The sequence below is a fragment of the Fundulus heteroclitus genome, chromosome 14, assembly GCF_011125445.2.
Source record: "Fundulus heteroclitus isolate FHET01 chromosome 14, MU-UCD_Fhet_4.1, whole genome shotgun sequence".
Lineage (NCBI taxonomy): Eukaryota > Metazoa > Chordata > Actinopteri > Cyprinodontiformes > Fundulidae > Fundulus > Fundulus heteroclitus.
This window is the reverse complement of record NC_046374.1, coordinates 13,426,693-13,443,619: the sequence shown is the minus strand read 5'-3', so window position 1 is coordinate 13,443,619 and position 16,927 is coordinate 13,426,693. Positions and strand designations below refer to the sequence as shown.

The following is a 16,927-nucleotide window of genomic DNA, read 5'->3' as shown; positions in this document are numbered from 1 at the left end:
CAACAACGCACAGTACGGGGAACAGCACTCGATTGACAGGAACCCAGCGCAACATGTGAGAAAGTACTGCAGCGGGCAATGTGGCAGCGCGGCACCTTCATCTCTAGGAGCTAAAGCCTGCATAAAAACACAATGCTGAAGTAATAACTACATAGATTGTTTTGAAACAGACCAAGACACGTGATCTAAGGGCAAATTGAGAAACCCACGCAGTGTTTTTTTTATTCCTCCATTCCTCTACGCTACAGCTGGTCCTCCTTCCTGTTTCTAAAAAGCTTTATGTCTTGAGCAATCACTTGATACGGTTGCAGAAATAGGCGCCCACAGAAAAGGCCCCGGGGGTTGTCCCTGCAAAGAGTCGTTTAGAAACTCAGTGAAACTTTTCTCTGCCACAACAGAGACCTGCTCAGTTAGCACGGAGACCGCTGGTGATGCGCACTCTTCTTGGGACGTTGTATCCATGGCTGGAGGTGAATCACATTTCACTTCGTCCCCAGCTCTTGTGTCTTCACATGAACTGTGGGCGTAAAGTTGCCCCGGTCCGTCTGGCTGTGGAGGGACAGGGATACGGGACTGGCCCTTTAAATAGAGCTTATTTGGAGACGCGTCTGAACCTAAATGGTGTCACTGTTACAATATAACGGAAGAGCAACATCTATTCTGCTGTTTTATGTTGAATAAAGTAAAAAATGAGTAACTTAGTGTAACTTTGAGCTGAGATGGAGGGCATTTGTTATTAATCTGTAATAAGCATATAAAACAAAAGTTACACACCGACGTCTGTAAGCTCAGAAACTAGTTTGCCTTGAATATTTGGAGTTTGTTGTGTTTGTATTCTTATTTAATTTTTTTATTTCATATCCTTCTACACGAAGAGAATCATTTTTGCTTTGGCTTCATGAAGAGGTGAAACATTTAGCCATACAAGCTTGAATCAAGGCCGCTGCAAATCGTTTCTTGCACTGCGTTTTCTAATCCAGCCAATCCAAGAGTTCGCTGTGCGACTTCAGGAAATCTTCACCAGCGCAGACAGAGCGTCAGGAGTGTGAAGCATGAGAATAAATAACATCATCACTGGGTCACTGCTGACATGTTCAAGCAACATTCGCATCAACATACGTTCAAGGGTGCATTCATAGAAACTAGTTTCCCCCAACAAAACGAGTGGTTTTGATCAAAGTAAAAGCCGATGGCCTATGTGTTCATCTGGATGCTGGGGTTATCTGCTCGGTCCGTCCCAGACCCGGCTGCAGAAACAAATCACAGGGGGGGCATTCCATTTTTTTTAGGGGGGCACACTTTAAAAAGTTTTTTATTACTTTATATATATATATATATATATATATATATATATAGCAATAGTGTAGTCAGTTTTGTCAAATTAGGCAGGCTTCACAACAATTAGGCTTTTGAACACACAAAAAAAATTGGAAAGCTTTTCACAACATTTGTTGGGCTTTTAGAAAGAATTACTAACAAAATATATCAAAATAGTTGTCAACGTCGGACAGGAAACCAAAACATTTTAATAAAATGCCATCTCCTTCAACTCATACTGGTCAATTTATTTTTTAAATAAGTCGAATCTGTCGACCTGACATCATCATTGAATAGTAGTTATAATGAATAATATTGATTGGTATGATAAAACAAGAAAAGAATAATGGTTAATCAAGTGTTTGGTCAGTGTAAACGCCCAGGAGGGGTTGAGTTCTACTTATCAACTTAAAAATATTTCATGACAGCGTGTAAGAGAAATGTTTAATTGACCTATACTGAGAGAAATTAAGTTTATATTAAGGTAGATTTACAACTAATGTTGGGAAGCTATTTATAAATATTTTTTTTTCCGGTTGATATATCATGATTGTTAAAGAGATCGTGTGTGTTATTTGGTTGTCTGATTGCATATTTTGTTCGGAGGCCGTATGCACAGTTTTTTTTCTTTGCTTCAGTGCAGTTGTGTGCTAATGGCATATTCTTATGTTTAATAGTTCTTATGTGTTTAATAGTTCTGTGCTTTTAACGTGAGAGTTTGAGATTTGGGCTTTTTTTTTCTTTTAAGTTGGGCAGGTTTTATGTTGGGTTACTGGAAACTATCAGTGAGATAGGGTAACCTGTAGTGCTGTCTTGACTCAAAGTCCAGCATAAGCTACACGCTTATTAGCATGAGATCAGGCTGAACACTGACTGAAGTAAAAATTCACACTAAAAGAGGTTCTGTAATTACAGCAGGTATGGAGTGCAAGGAGCAGAACAAAGCAGAGTTCCCTTCTGTCTGCAAGTAACCCAAGTTTCTCCAGTTTGGCAGTAGATCTGCTCCTGGTGCTGCTAACTGTCGTAGCTAACCCTCCTAGCTGTCGTAGCTAACCCTCCTAGCGTCAATGTTTACTCCACTTTAGACTTCAGTGCTGACATTTCAAACAGTAATTAATCGCGCTGCTTCCAGCTCGCTCTTGTTTGCTTCGTTGTCATTTCTTGTAATTGTTTGGTAATCAGACCAAATTTCCATCCCGCTCTACCGACACCGACGGTCACAGACACAGACGTGCGACGGTGACCACAGCCGAACACCGCGTCGGTGACTGAAGGCTATAACTCAGTGTCCCGCCCCACTCCAGCTGTGATTGGCTAGCATGTTAGCTTCAGTCGTTGATTTGATTGGTTAAATTGTATGATTGACACATCAAAGATAGTACTAATAGAACGATGGCCACTCCGAGGTATATATATATATATATAAAAACAAAATACAGCTTCCAGTCCAGGGTGGGCACAGCTGGCTCACGGGGCGGGCACGGCCCCCCAATGCCCGCCCATGCCACCAGGTCTGGTCTGTCCTCACGCCGTACCGCCGCTTCTGATCACGGCCGCTCGCTTAAATCAGGTCACTTCAAAAAGTGGAACATGTAGAACACGCAGGACGCCGGCCCAGAAGACTGGAACCGGCAACCTGTGCTCCATAATGCGTCTCTCTGAACACCTCCACTGACTGCCCCTCACACACACACACATACACTCTCGTTCTTTGCCTTCTCCCTCCATTTCTGCTAACCTCCCCCCCCACTCCTCTCGTCTGCCGCCTCCCTCCGTCGCGCTCTACTTCCCGCAGCCACAGGCGAGGACGCGCTGCGGCTCCAAAGGAGGGCAACCCACACGCACACATTTGCTCAAACCCGTATGGCGCATATTTAACTCCGTCAGAGCCTCATCCGACAGGTCTCCCAAGAAAATAGAAAGGCTCAAATAGATCGGAGAAGCTAAGGCGAGCAAACTGCAGGGTTCCAGTGATGCATTTTGGCTTTGCTCGTTCAGGGTAGTGGGCTCTCCTGTTGAGGCCTGGAGCAAAGTGACCTGCAGCTGATTTCTGATCAGAGAAGAAGGAAAGAGAGATAAAGTTGACAGTGACAATAAAAACGCCTTGATCCGCCCTCCTTCCAGGAACGCGGGGCAGAACCCCCTGTTTGCGGTCAGACACGTGCAGCCCCAGCACCACTGGCCCTTCATTAAAGCCATTACGGATTAACGAGCGCGCCCGCCTGCCTAATTGGCTTTATCTGGAGACGCTGAAGCCACGCCATGGCAGCTCGCACTGAACTGCGCTCCTGCCGGCTCCGCCGAACCGGGTCGTCCACCGGTCAGTCGCAGCCACCGTTACGGGCAGACAGATCAGACCGCCAGTGTGAAAGGAGTGGAGGGGGGCAAATGGATATTAAGCAAAGAACTGCATCCATTACATAAGTTTGGTTTCTTGCTACATAGACTTCTTCTCTTTCACGCACGGGCCCCAGCGACCCACGAATAAATACGTAACCGATTAACTGTCACAGAGAGGGATTAAATAAATATATATATATGAGCATCAGCAGCAGTGCTGATGCAGATGCACCGTGTCAAGGTCAATCTGGGTTAAATGCATTACGAGCTTGTGTTATCGTGTAGGGGAAGCTGCGCGTAAGCCGAGCTGGGCAGGATTAAAGTGTGTGGGTGCGTTATTTGCATGCATTGCAACGCACACCTGAAAAAAAGGTGCGCAGCAGCAGCAGCAGCGAGATCGGGTTTAATCCGTGCAGCTGGCCGTCTCCAGCCGCTCGCTTTCATCTGGGAACCAGCTCGGGTTTTCCCGACGCTCTCGTTGTGAGAGAGAGAGAGAGATGGCCCGTCTCTTGGTCGACGTGTCCTCGTGTTTAACTCGAGGTCGTCCTGCCGCCTTCACTCTCAACACAACGCACAGAGCGACGTCGCCCATGAGCCTCGGAGAGGATGTCGTTCAGCGTGTGTTTAAGCTGCCTTATCTCTGACCCCGCACTGTGATCCTCCCACCAGACAAAAGCAGAGCACTTCTCAAATATGCAAAGCCATATTAGATTACCGCAACACAGGCCTGCTCAGACCGCGTTCAGGTACAGAGCTCTACGCTGCAGCTGCAGCAGGAGGACAGCGACTTTGTTTCTCCTTTTTTTTTTTTTTTTTTTTACCTCTGTGGAAAGGAAATTAAAAGCATCAACAAGCCAAACGGCCTGCGGGAGTCAAACTGGCTTTTAGAACCCGGGAGGCTGACGAAACTCAACGCTCAGCATTTACTTTAAATGCCCAGTATTTTACTGTAACTCCAAATAAGCAAACGGAGCACCGCATCATAAACTAAATGCATCTGTCAGAAACGTCACATGAAGTTTGAGCAATCAGCAGCAGCATGCAGAACATGCGCGTTGAGCTGCAGGACATTTATAATCACTAATAGTCAGCTTTGTGTGGGGACTGTATAAACATGTCCAACCTTCAGATAATAAAAACACCAGCCAACGTCACGTGTGTGTGTGGATTCAAGTCCGGTCGAGAGCTCCCAGAGTCTGAATAAGTCCCAGCTAGGATAGAAACATACAGCCAAGTTTTTAAGTCCTTTTTGTAAAAAGCACTGAAATGCTTCGTCATTCTGGTTCTCTGGATGAAACTTCGCTGCAGCGTTAGTCAGCCGCCAGAGGCAGACTCAGGGGTTTTACGCCGCCAGAGGCAGACTCTGGGGTTTTACGCAGCTACGCGCGTAACGCTGCGAACTGTCAGTCAGCTGTGTACCATAACTGGGTGACTAGGGGGGGGGGAAACCCCACCGAACTTGAAAAACAACACAAACGAGAAGAAAAAAGACAAAGTGAGGCCTGAATGACGACGGCTCCCCTCTCGTATTGTTTAGTTTACGCAGCTAGCATGGCTAACGGTAAGGACAACGCGCCTGCTTCCTGTGTAAATAACTGGGTTAATTGACCAAAGAGCAACAGCTGTCAGGCTCCTCGCGTCCCTGCAGGACCAGCCAAGCAACGCAACGTGCAAAAACAACAGCTATTATAATGGAAATGCTTGCATTCAAAAGAAAAATACACTCTGGAGCGAGTCCTGAGCCACAGCGCACGCCTGTTTATGCATATTCTGAAACCATTACTGGACTATTCCACTGCAATGTGATTTCCTCTGTGACGTTTTCTCATGTACGTCACTCTGAGTTGTCTTGTAACTGAAATGTGCTTCACAAATAAACTCGTCTCGTCTAAAAACAACCTACCGCGGCTCTGAGGATTTATATACACAGAAAATCATATTACTGAAGATGATATACTAGGACTGCGCAATAGATCCTAAACGTATTGCTGCAATTTCCTGTTTGCAACAGACCACAAAGCACTGCTGCGCTAAAGGCTGCTCCTCCAGGCTCTGGTGGTTTCAGGCTCTCTGATCTGAGATCAGCCCAAAGCAGAAATCCACCAGCAACGTTTCCAATTAACGTCCATTCATCATAGACCGTCGTATTATTGCACGTTTTTCTTTTACTCATGCATATGACTGTAGCAGATACAATCAGAGTTCTGATTAAATAAGTTTTTTACATGTTACACGCGTGTGTTGGGGCTGCAACACAACAGGAAATCCTGCAATGGTGATAACGTTGGTTCATATTGCAATGACGACATCAGTGGTGATATCTGCTTATTTCGTCTTTCCTTTCCTTCTCGTCTGTGCTGCCTAGTCTCTGTGACCTTCAAGCATGTTGGTCAAATATGACATTAGCATGAAAACGCAGGTTGATTACACTTTGTAGCCAACTGCACACACTGATGCTGCGATAACGATATATTTAAGACAAACGGCGCTGATCTGATGCGTCTAACCGCGTGGAAAACGACATTTCTCTGTAAATGCGTTACCTATATTGATAACAACCTATTTTAGGACAAGGCAAGTGTAATTTTAAAAGCAGCAGTAGCAGTGTTTCCGTTTCCAAACAGTGAAAGCACGTGAAACTATTTTTGACGATTAAACCATGAGAATGACTGAATCGTTTGGTTTTAAAAAACGGCGTTGTGGCTTAAGGCGACGCCTCCGGCGGAGAGACTCTGGGGATTTGATTTCTCTAATCTCCCTTTATCCCAGAGGGAGGAATGAGAGGAACGTGAAGACGTGGGGCCCGAGTCGCTGGCTCGTCTGCGGGACGCGGAGGTCGCGCTCCGCTGGGCTCTGAAACCGCTCCGAGTGTTTGTCAGAAAGAGTGGCTTCTTTTTCTCCTTTCCACTCTCTTACGTTTGTGTCAGCGACGGCGTGCCGTTGTTTTGCGTTGACCCGCTTCAGGGCCTGAAAAGACTGCGTCACCTTGAACATTTGGGGTCCAGGCGGGTTCTGTGAAGGAGCTCTTATGCAGGAATGGCTAATCAAAGGAGGGGGGGGGGGAATCTAAAACATGCTAGAGAGAAAAAATTAACTCAGTGAGCCGGAGGATAAACAGATTAGAAAGGTCAATGATGTTATCTTAGAATGTCAGGCTCCCCTAAGGCCTGATGTTGGAAGGCCATACATTTAAAAAAAAAAAAAAGAGGAAAGAGAAAAGAGAGGATTTTAGATTCAACCTGGTCTTAGACAAGCAGGCAAAGCCCGGCAGGAGCTGGGCTGAGTAGATGAGCGAGGAGAAATGAGGCGAGGAGCGCAGCACCCTGGTAACCATCTCTCCGGCCCTCAGAGACGCTGAGCCTCCCTGCATTAATGCAACAACCTGCTGCTGACGCTCTCTCCTCTCGCTGCTCCGTCCCCGCACCCCGGCGCCGTGTCCTGCTCTTTGCCAGGGGTCGGTAACGCGATGCAGCGACCACCCGCTGGTGTGCGGCGGGCCGATTACAGCGGACCGCTCACACAAACGCGCCATGCATAATTCAGCAGGTCCTGCATTACAGCTCAGCGCTCCTTACCTGCCTCGCTCTCCTGGCTCGCTGGGAAGCTCGGCTTCCCCCGCCCATGGCAGCCCTATCCGTGTTTTCATGTGAAAACACGACGGGTTTCTGTAATCTTCTCCTTTAGGAGCGACGCCGGGGTCTGAAGTCAGAGGCTCTGAGCATCAAAGCATCAGGCTAGAGGAACATGGCTGTTACTTCGTCTCTTGCTGCAGGACGTTCTGCTACAGAGTGAAATTTATGGCCCCATCCATAACAGCAACTCATCTGGGTCTTGATTTTATTTATTTTTTAAATCACAGCTAACAAACAGTATTGCTGTGTTACGTGGAGCTAATCTGGCCCAAAAATATAACATAATGGTAGGAATTCCTGTTTTCCCGTCACAAATTTAGCTAAACTGCAGTGCAGATCAGGTTAAGTTGTTGTTTTTTTTGCCATTTAATCTCCTAAAGGCAGTGAATTGAAGCTGTAACACTTATGATGCTGCACCAACACACGCGGTGCTGCTCTGCAGCGTTGGCCAATTACAGCATCTCCCGCTTGCTGTCGGGTCACACTTCAATGTTTCACACCAAACTGATTTTAATATCGGCTAAAAAGGCGACGTGGCTAAATACAACAGAAGAAGAAGAAGCTTTTATTGTGGCCATGTGTTACCATGGTGGAAGAAAGCTGTTTTCAAAACGAGCGATTCATTCATTCATGGAGCTAAGCTATCCAAAACAAGTTGGCCATCTGGGGACGAGCAGCTGCCCCCTTATTGAATTATGAATTAACTGTGATTAAAAACTAGTTTTTTCCGAAAGCTGAGCCCAATTTCTCCAGCCAGAGCCAGACTGATTAGAACCTGATCTGCAGATATAACATTTACACAGAACCTCTTTGAAAGCGGAACGAACTCCAAAATCGTCCTAAATTCAACAACAGTAGAAAAACAAAGTCGTTGACATCTGTATGCCTGACATACAGCTGACCTCACTGCTGCTTGGTCTCCTGGAGGAACTGATGGAAACGTGAATTTTGCTCTGGACCAGCCTTTGGTTGGGCAGCAGCAAGACCAACTCTGAATGACGCTTAAAATAAAATACAGAGCCATGTTGTGGAGTGGCCTAGTCAAAGTCTGGACTTGAATCTGATTTAGATGTCTAGTACAGGGGTCACCAACCTTTTTGAAACTGAGAGCTGCTTCGTTGGCGCCGTGTCATACGAAGGCCTACCTGTACGGACATTTGAACTAAAGAGTCAGAGCTCACTTAAACTTTACGTTATATAAACATGTTTTAATGCTTTTAGATCTAACACAAGTATGATTAAACAGGAAGATCGACTGAATAAAATAGCATTTTAAATGCAGCTGTGCTGTTTTTTTCAACTTGGGGCCCACTGGCACCATGGTGGTCACCCCTGCTCCAGTATGACCTCTAACACATCATTTAGATATAAAATAAAACACCATGGCTGAATTAACACGCTCCTGTAAAGGAGAGTGGGCTCATTCCTCATTATACTGCAAAAACATATCTAAAAATAAGTTACATTTTCTTAAAAATAGTGTTTCTGCCCTTGATTTGAGCAGGTAAGGAAGAACATCTGCCAATAGAATGAGTATTTTGGCCCGTAAAATAAGATAATTAGACATCCTGCACTTGAAATAAGATGATGGAGATGAGTTCTACCTATATTAAGTGTGAAAATCTTATTCCATTGGCAGATCATCTTATTTACCTGCTCAAATCAAGGACAAATACACTCATTTTCAGAACATTTTACTCATTTTTAGTTCTGCTTTTGCCGTGTAGGGATGTCAGAGTCCTTGCTTTTTATTAGGTTTAGACGGGAATGACTTTTCCACAGAGAACCAGGTTGGTCGGGATAGCTTTTCTTACCCTTAATGAAAGAAATTCTCATTTCAAAACAGCTTTTCTTGTATTTAGTCAGGGTGTCTGTATCCATAATTCAAATTTGGTTGATAATCGGAAACATTTAACTGTTTGTATATCTGCACGGCGCCGTAGAGCCAACCGGCCAGGCGTGAGCACCGTGTTTTACGTCCGACAACTCTCGCTTCATTCGTGTCACAACCAGTATTCCTTTCGCACAGATATGTTGGGTAAGACAGCCAAGCTAATGCAACAGTAGGTGCTGCGCCCTTTAGAAAAAAAAAAAAAGAAAAAAAAAGACAGGAGACGTCTGTCATCAGATACATAACCGAGGAAGCGTATTCCAGAAAGCGTTGAGCAACGGCTTCATAGAACAGCTAGCCACACGTACCCAAGGTTAGCTGCTGGGCTTCTCTGAGCGGCTCCCCTAAAGTCTGACAGGCGTTAGCTACTGATTACGATCTGTGAGGAGCCTTCAGCCGTCTACGGGAAACAATAACGTTAAGCTGCTAGATTTAGTCTCCTTTCAAATGTGCAGAATATGAGAGCAACCAGCGGATAAACAGCGGGACTATCTGCTGGTTGTAGTTTGCTGAGAGTAGTTTATTAAAGGTTTAAGTCTCAATTAGACTGACAGGGAGGTTCTGCTGGAGTTTCTTCTCTTCCTTGGGCAGAAACGTTTCCAGACAGCCATCGTTGTCCTTCTAAAGGTCCATTCATACCCAACGTTTGGCCTACACGTCCGTATTTCTGTCCGTACGTTCTATCCATTGACTCCTTCATACCTCCGTCCGTTGAGGTGCGCAATAACCAATATTTCCTCTAGGTGGCAGTGCTGGGTGCCAATGATTCGTCATGGCGATGGTCCAAGACGTGATTTTGTTGTATTTGCTCCGTAAGTAAACTTTTCGTTTGTCCCTGTGCCCCGGACACGACACATCATATAAGTGTGGGTAGTTGCGGACAAGCTCCGCAAGTCGTTCCTCGAATCCCGCCATTGTTTAAAGCCCAGAATTATAACCTTCTTTGTGATTTTGTTGACATTTTGTACTACAAACTCAATAGCGCCCCCCACCTTTTCCGGTAGTATTGCTCCGTATTGATCCGTTTCGTCCGTAATCGTAAGCTCCCAATTTTCGTGTCAAAATACGGACGAAACCGACGGTTAGAACGTATGAAACACTCCAAACGTATCCGTCTTTTACGTGAGGTATGAATGGGCCTTAAGTGAGGGAGAAGGTGTAGGGACGCTCTTTCAGTCAGCTGACGGGCAGTGTGCAGCAACAATAGCGTAGGAGGAGCCCCTACAGCAGCCAACGCTTCAGACTGACCAATCCAAACGCTCTGGCACTTTTATCTGCCGTCAAAAAGACTTCAGGAACCGTAGGTTGGGAAATCTGACCAGTTTTTAACTCATCCTTTAATCCCTGGTTTGTCTCCATGCTGCTAACCAGCCCACCGCTGGGTGACACCGGCTTCTTCCTGAACCACTCAGGACCAGAGGGACTGCGGGGATTGAAAACTGGGCCTCCTTTTATAAATCACAAAAGCAAAACACTATATAATCGTATATATAATAAAGCCAGGAGAGCGAGGTCGAGTCCTCAGATTCACTCCGCCGTCAGAGCAAGCTGCCCAGGATGCAACAGGAAAACCGAGACGTCGCCCACGGCTGCCCGAAAAACAAGATGCCATCTCCCTCGCTCAGACGTCTCCTACCAATCGACTCCCAAACAGCAAAGAAATAAACAGTACAACAAAAAAAAAAGGGAACCATTTAGGCGCGTAGGTATTTTTAGCCGTTTTTTTTTTCTACCCCTCCCGTGGTGGAGGATTTGGAAAAAGGCCGCTGAATCGCACGTTTGTGCCTGCCAGGGAGGCTGCAGCCTACGGCACGGCGTAAACAACATACCAGGAGGCATTTTGGGTCGGCAGGAAGAGGTTTGAGCAGCAACACCTCGACCCAATTGGGGGGCGGGAGGGGGGGGGGGGGGGCTGTCAGTTGTTGCTGCAGCAGGAAAGATTAAGCAGCGAGAAAAGTTCAAATGCTTCCAGGAACGCAGCAGAACGCGGCGCTGGTTCCTGTAGCTCCTTCTGTGTCTGGGAGAAATCCCATTTAAATGCAGATGACAGAGACCCCCCCCCTCCCCCCTCCCCCCTCCCTCACTCCTCCTCTCACCGCCGCCTCATCCTCCATTTCTCTCAAAACCCCCATCTTTCCTTTCTGCTTCTAGCTGAGCCGCCGTCTGGCTGCATCTGCGGCAGAATCAAAGTTATTTGACGGACCGCGGCGGCCAGAGGGGAGGGGGGGGGGGGTGGGAGAGAGCTCCCCAAAAACAACATTGTGTAAGCCGGTTCAGGGCAGAAAACATTCCCCCCCAGCTGTGGGCCTGTGCACATCTGCTTAAAGGATAAAGCATATATAAAGGGGGGGGAGAAAGGTGAGGGAGTAAGGTGTTAAAAACACATGGCAGGGTGCATAAGCGCGTTAAATGCAGCCACGCACACAGCAACACTTTGCTAAAGAGCAAAGCTCCCGGAGGGCGGGTTTCAAACCCAGCGACGCCTCAGAGCGAGAGAAAAAGCAACGTTTAGGAGGCTCAGGGCTGCTGAGTGTGCTGCGTCTAAACACCACCTTGTGTTTCCGCTTTTACTTCACACCACTAACCCAAACATCAGGGCACATCTGGAGGGATGCGGTTCACAGCTTCCAACCAACAACAAAACATCCGACAGAAGAAATCCGCCTCAGTGGAAGTTTGCCGTCGCTTTAACGAGTTTAATCCTTAAATATGACATTTGACTGAGAATTAAAGAATAACAGAAGAGAACACGTTGGAGAGATTATCTGGACGATTTCCAGCTTAGTCCAGAAACCCAGAACCTGGGTCACAACAACGCTGGTGTGTTTCTGCTGCTCCTGTGGGAGGAAAAGCCCCACAGGAGCAGCAGAAACACACAGGGAGACCGAGGTTTGACATGGGAGATGCTAACCATGCTAACTGCTACAATAAGAGGAAATCCTCCTTCTCAGCAATTAGTTTCTGTGCTGGTCATTAAAAATTCACAGTTCAGTCTTTTCCTGGTCGGTAATGATTTCAGGCTTTTTTATGAGGTCTGACCCACAGGTCCCCCCCCTTCTACAGACCATGAAACAAAATGTGCGACTGGCTCTCAGGTAAAAGTAGCTGTTAAATCCACAAGAAAATACAGGAATTACAAGGTCAGGCCATTAATGCAGAGTCCCTAACATTTATCAGACTCTTTTATAGTAAAAAAAAAAAAATGGTATTGTGTTACAATCTGCTCCTCTGTGTCTTTCTGGAGTCAACATGCTGGGATTTATTAATTGTGATGCATTTAATGAAGAAGAAGAAAAATAACCTGTTAAATGTCCCGCCGGTTCTTCATCAAACCTCATAAAAAGGACAAAAACTGGCCAACTTCTTTCTCTGACCAGTCGATCGGTGCATCAGCATTGACAATCGGAGCCACCTCCTGATCCAGCAGGGAGCTGGTGGTGGATTCTGCTCCCTGTTAACATGCGGGGAGCTAAACCTGAGGAGCTAAACCTGAGGAGCTAAACCTCCTAGCAGTACCCGGGTGTCGACCTGAACGATAAACTGGGCTGGAGCCACAGTACCGAGGACCTCCAGAGGAAGGGTCAGGACAGACCCTACCTGCTGAGCAGACTGGGGTCTGAAGACCCTTTTGGACTGGGATCAGCCATCTTCTACGGAGGGATACTAGGAGCAGCAGCTTATCTGCAGCAGAGAGGAGCTCCTTCAGCGACAGGCTGCTGCCTCCTAGATGCACAAAGCAGCGTAATCGCAGATCCTTCCTCCCGGCAGCTGCTGAGGCTTCAGCACCATCACTGCTCCCTACAAACTAGGGATGTACCGATTCCGATACTGGTATCGGTATCGGACCCAATACCATGTGTTTGTACTCGTACTTGTATTCGTAAATGGGTTCCGATACTACAGGACCGGATACTAGCATACCTTCCTCTTTAACAGAAAGCATTAGTTTGCGATCAGATACTACAAGCAGCTATAAAACAACATAAAAGAAAATCAAACTGAAGAAGAAAACGGAGAAGACAAAGCAGCGAAGAAGAACGTAGTGCGACGTCAAGAACCCGCCAGCCAGAGCATAGAGAAGGAAGGAGTAAACGCATAAATGGTGAAGGAGTTAGCCACGTTCGCTACTTGGAAGTATTTTCAAGTAAACGAGGACGACAAAAGTAAGGCTAGTTGCAAAATGTGTAAATCAAAGTTATCAAGAGGAGGAACAAACCCTAGCAGTTATGGCACAAGAAACCTGATAAAACATCTTAAGACACAACACGACGCCGAACACAAGGAGTTCCCTCATGGCCTCAGAATTAATTTGAACATTTATTCTGAGGAGTTAATGGCATTTATTAGTACTCGTATCGGTATTCGGTATCGGCAAGTACTAAAGTTGAAGTACTTGTGTAATCGTACTTGGTTTGAAGAAATCTGGTATCAGCACATCCTTACTACAAACTCAGTAGCTGCTTACGTCACACACGTTTTGGGCATTTCTTAAAAATCTGCACACTTCTTTAACTTCTTGAGTACGCCATTTAGTTAATAACCGATTCATCGTCTCTGGGACAATAAGGGATCTTCCTATTCCATTTTATTCAACAGGAATGATTACACACGGGGAAAAAAAAGCCAGATCAGTAATCAGAGATCATTTACAATAGCTTTCGCCACAAGTCCACAAATAATGTACGTGCGCTAAAGTTTGAAGACGACACGAAACCCATCGGCGTTTCTCCGTCGCCAACCTCACATCCAGGTCCAGCTCGTGGTGGAGCCCCATCAGCAGGACACTGCAAGTACAGGAACCTGATACATCGATTTACAGACGGCACGCAGAACGTGCAGGGGCCCCTGTGCTTATGGGGCCCCTGCCCTACCAAACGAATTCCCTTAAAAAGGCGGACATACAGTGAAAGCCAGCAGCCTGACTCCGTGTGTCGTCTGGGAGTGGGCTTTGGTAGGAGAAGGTGCCTCGCCTCCTGAGTGACCTTGCTGCATTGCCCTCATGGACACACACACACACACACACACACACACACACACACACACACACACACACACTCTAATCAAATAGAGCCACTGCTAACCATAATCAGCAAGGGGTCGAGAAAGGATGATAATCCACAGAAAATACAGCATCTGAGAGCATTTCAGCCCCCTTTGTTTTCCTGAAAGCGCCACTTTGTGTTACAGCTGTTTATTTACCGCCTCTAGATGCACAGCTAAGACCACCCCCCCCCCCTCTCTCTCTCTCTCTCTCTCTCTTTTGTGTCTGCAGGGATCAGATGTGTGGCAAACTGAAGACAGGTTTAAAAAGCGACTGCAGCTGGCCCCCTGCACAGTCTTGCGGAGACAAAAGAGAGTCAGGAAGCCTGTTTATGTTGTCTTTGCTGCCGCTGCCGCTGGGCAAAGCCTTAATTTTTAGGGAGAATTGGAGGCACATTAAAAAAGTAGCAGGAAAGGTTTCCCCGGCTCTAATGAGCTGAACTAGCCCTGGACATCCAGAGGTGTGTTAGTGTGTCTGCGGTCCTCCAGCGTAAACACACAGCGGGTCGTCTCCCCTTCACAGCCAGCCCCACTAAAAAAAAAAAACGTCCAGTCATAGCCCCCCCCCCCCCCCCCATGTTTTCACATACCTCGGCACGCAGCTGGGTGAGGATCGGTCGACCTCCCAGGTGGCGTAGAGGTTCATGTGGACGGGCCGGTTGGAGGTGATGCTCACCGGCTTGGAGGGCTGCATGTGCGGCGAAGGGACGCCCCCAGTCCGCGGGAGCCCTCCTCGCTCCGACATCCTGGAGGCTCAAAGGACGCGGGGGTCTTTCAGTCGGAGCTAATGGTAGTGAGGGGGGGAAAGAGTGCCGGTCCTTCTCTTCGTCCCTTTTAGCGGCTCTGTTCAAGGGGGTAAAAAAGGCTCCAGGCTGCAGTGAACGTGGGAACGCGCTCGCGAGCGCTAACGGAAAGTTGCTCCGGTTCGTTGCTAATCAGCGACCAACGGCGGAGAACATGTCCGAAACCTGGCGGCAGAGCTCTGGTCCCGACAGTAGGGCGAGCGAAAAGCCACTGGTCTCCGTCCCCGCCTCGCTTCACGTCGGCTCGGTGTGTGTGTGTGCTGGCTGTTGTTGCTGCTGCCGCCGCTGCTGCTGGTGTTTATCGGTGCAGGAAGCGGAAATCTGCGTCGGCCGAAGTCGCAGAGTGAGCAGAGAGCGAGACGAACAACGCCTCTTCAGCGAGAGGAAGGAACGCGGCTCTGCAAGCACGAGACCCACTACGGAGGAACTGACCAATAGCAAGCCTCCGTGGTGTTGTTATCTGTCTGAACCACCCGCCTCAATGTGCTGCATGCATATATATATATATATATATATATATATATATATATATATATATATATATATATATATATATATATATATATATATATATTCGTTATACCTTTTGGTATACCTTTTGAAAATAGCAGATTTTAGGCAGGTATTAAACATAATTTTCATTAAGTCCGGATTTCTCTAATAAAAAAATAATATATCGGCTTTATATAATATTCTAATCATAAATGCTGTTTTCTTTGCGTGTTTTAATTATATGTAAGCAAAAAAATAATTAGTAACAGAAATAAGGGCTGTTAGAAATCTGTCTGTGAGTGGTTTACCTTAATTGGGTTACTGAAACAAATAGAGTTTTTGATAATATTCAAATGTATTAAATATATGTATATATAAGATCTCTTATATATAGCTTTAGTAATCTTCGTTTAGTAATCTTTATATATTGCTTTAGTAATAGTCAATATTATTATTATTATTATTATTATTATTATTATTATTATTAATATTAGGCACCACCACGCCTTGGTCCTTTGATTATAGAATATGAATGGATTGATGGTATAGTTGTTTGATTTTTATACTGTTGTTACACTTTTACGTTTTGTAGCCAACATCCGGTGACAACAGTATGGCTCTCCGCTCAGAGCACCATACTGTCCAGGTGCAACAAAAGTTATCTGTCAGTTGTGTCGGTGGGCCAGGCCCCCTTTGCCCTGCACAATGCGAATGCTTAAAGAAAATATGGACTGTACGGTAATAGCACTGTATTTTTACTAAATCTGAACTACATTGGATCGTACGTGGTTCAAAATCCTAATATCTGGACTGGTCATAGTGAGAATTTCTTTGGCGAGACATAAGTCTGTACAATTTTTTCTCTTACTGCAATTTATCTAAACTATCAGACAGCCTTACGAGACGCAATGCATTGGTTCTCTCCTACATGTAGAAAGACTTGTACAGTTGTACTACACATTATTATTAAAGGCAAAACACAAGAAAAAAAATAAATTTTGCCGCTTTCCTTTTGATCAGCATGAGAAAACTGTTCTACTTTAGGCTCTAATTGCACACTGACTAAGGTTTTTCTGAAAAGATTTCCATTAGTCATACAGATATAGCCACGCTCTCAGGCTCACAGAAAGGCGCAAAACCGGTTCGTTAAAGATGTCTGCCGCTCACGGGTCATCTCAAAGCCTTGCTGTTGTTTCCCATTGGCTGTCGGATGTGACATCAAGACAAGTGAAGGGAATTCCACACCTGATGAAAGGTAGGAAACATCTAGTTTGTCCTTCAGTGGGCAAGTAACACCAAAAAAAAAAAACCCAGTCCGCTTCTTCTCCAGATTTACATGCCCAGTTCCCCGCGGCTTTAAAAGCAGGTGCAACGTTTGCTGCCCCCCAGGTGACTAAGGCGATGACATCAGA

At 46.2% G+C, this 16,927-nt stretch overlaps 1 protein-coding gene across 1 annotated transcript in view; it reads right to left on the bottom strand.

Annotated features, from left to right (window-relative positions):
• The window catches only part of LOC105933672 (phosphofurin acidic cluster sorting protein 1), a gene marked incomplete in the record, with an annotated part of 81,349 nt that extends 65,869 nt beyond the window's left edge, over positions 1-15,480 (bottom strand). The window contains 1 exon segment of the mRNA XM_036146320.1: positions 14,811-15,480. Within this exon segment, the coding sequence (XP_036002213.1) occupies positions 14,811-14,965 (155 nt within the window).
• Between the last annotated feature and the right edge of the window lie 1,447 nt (positions 15,481-16,927).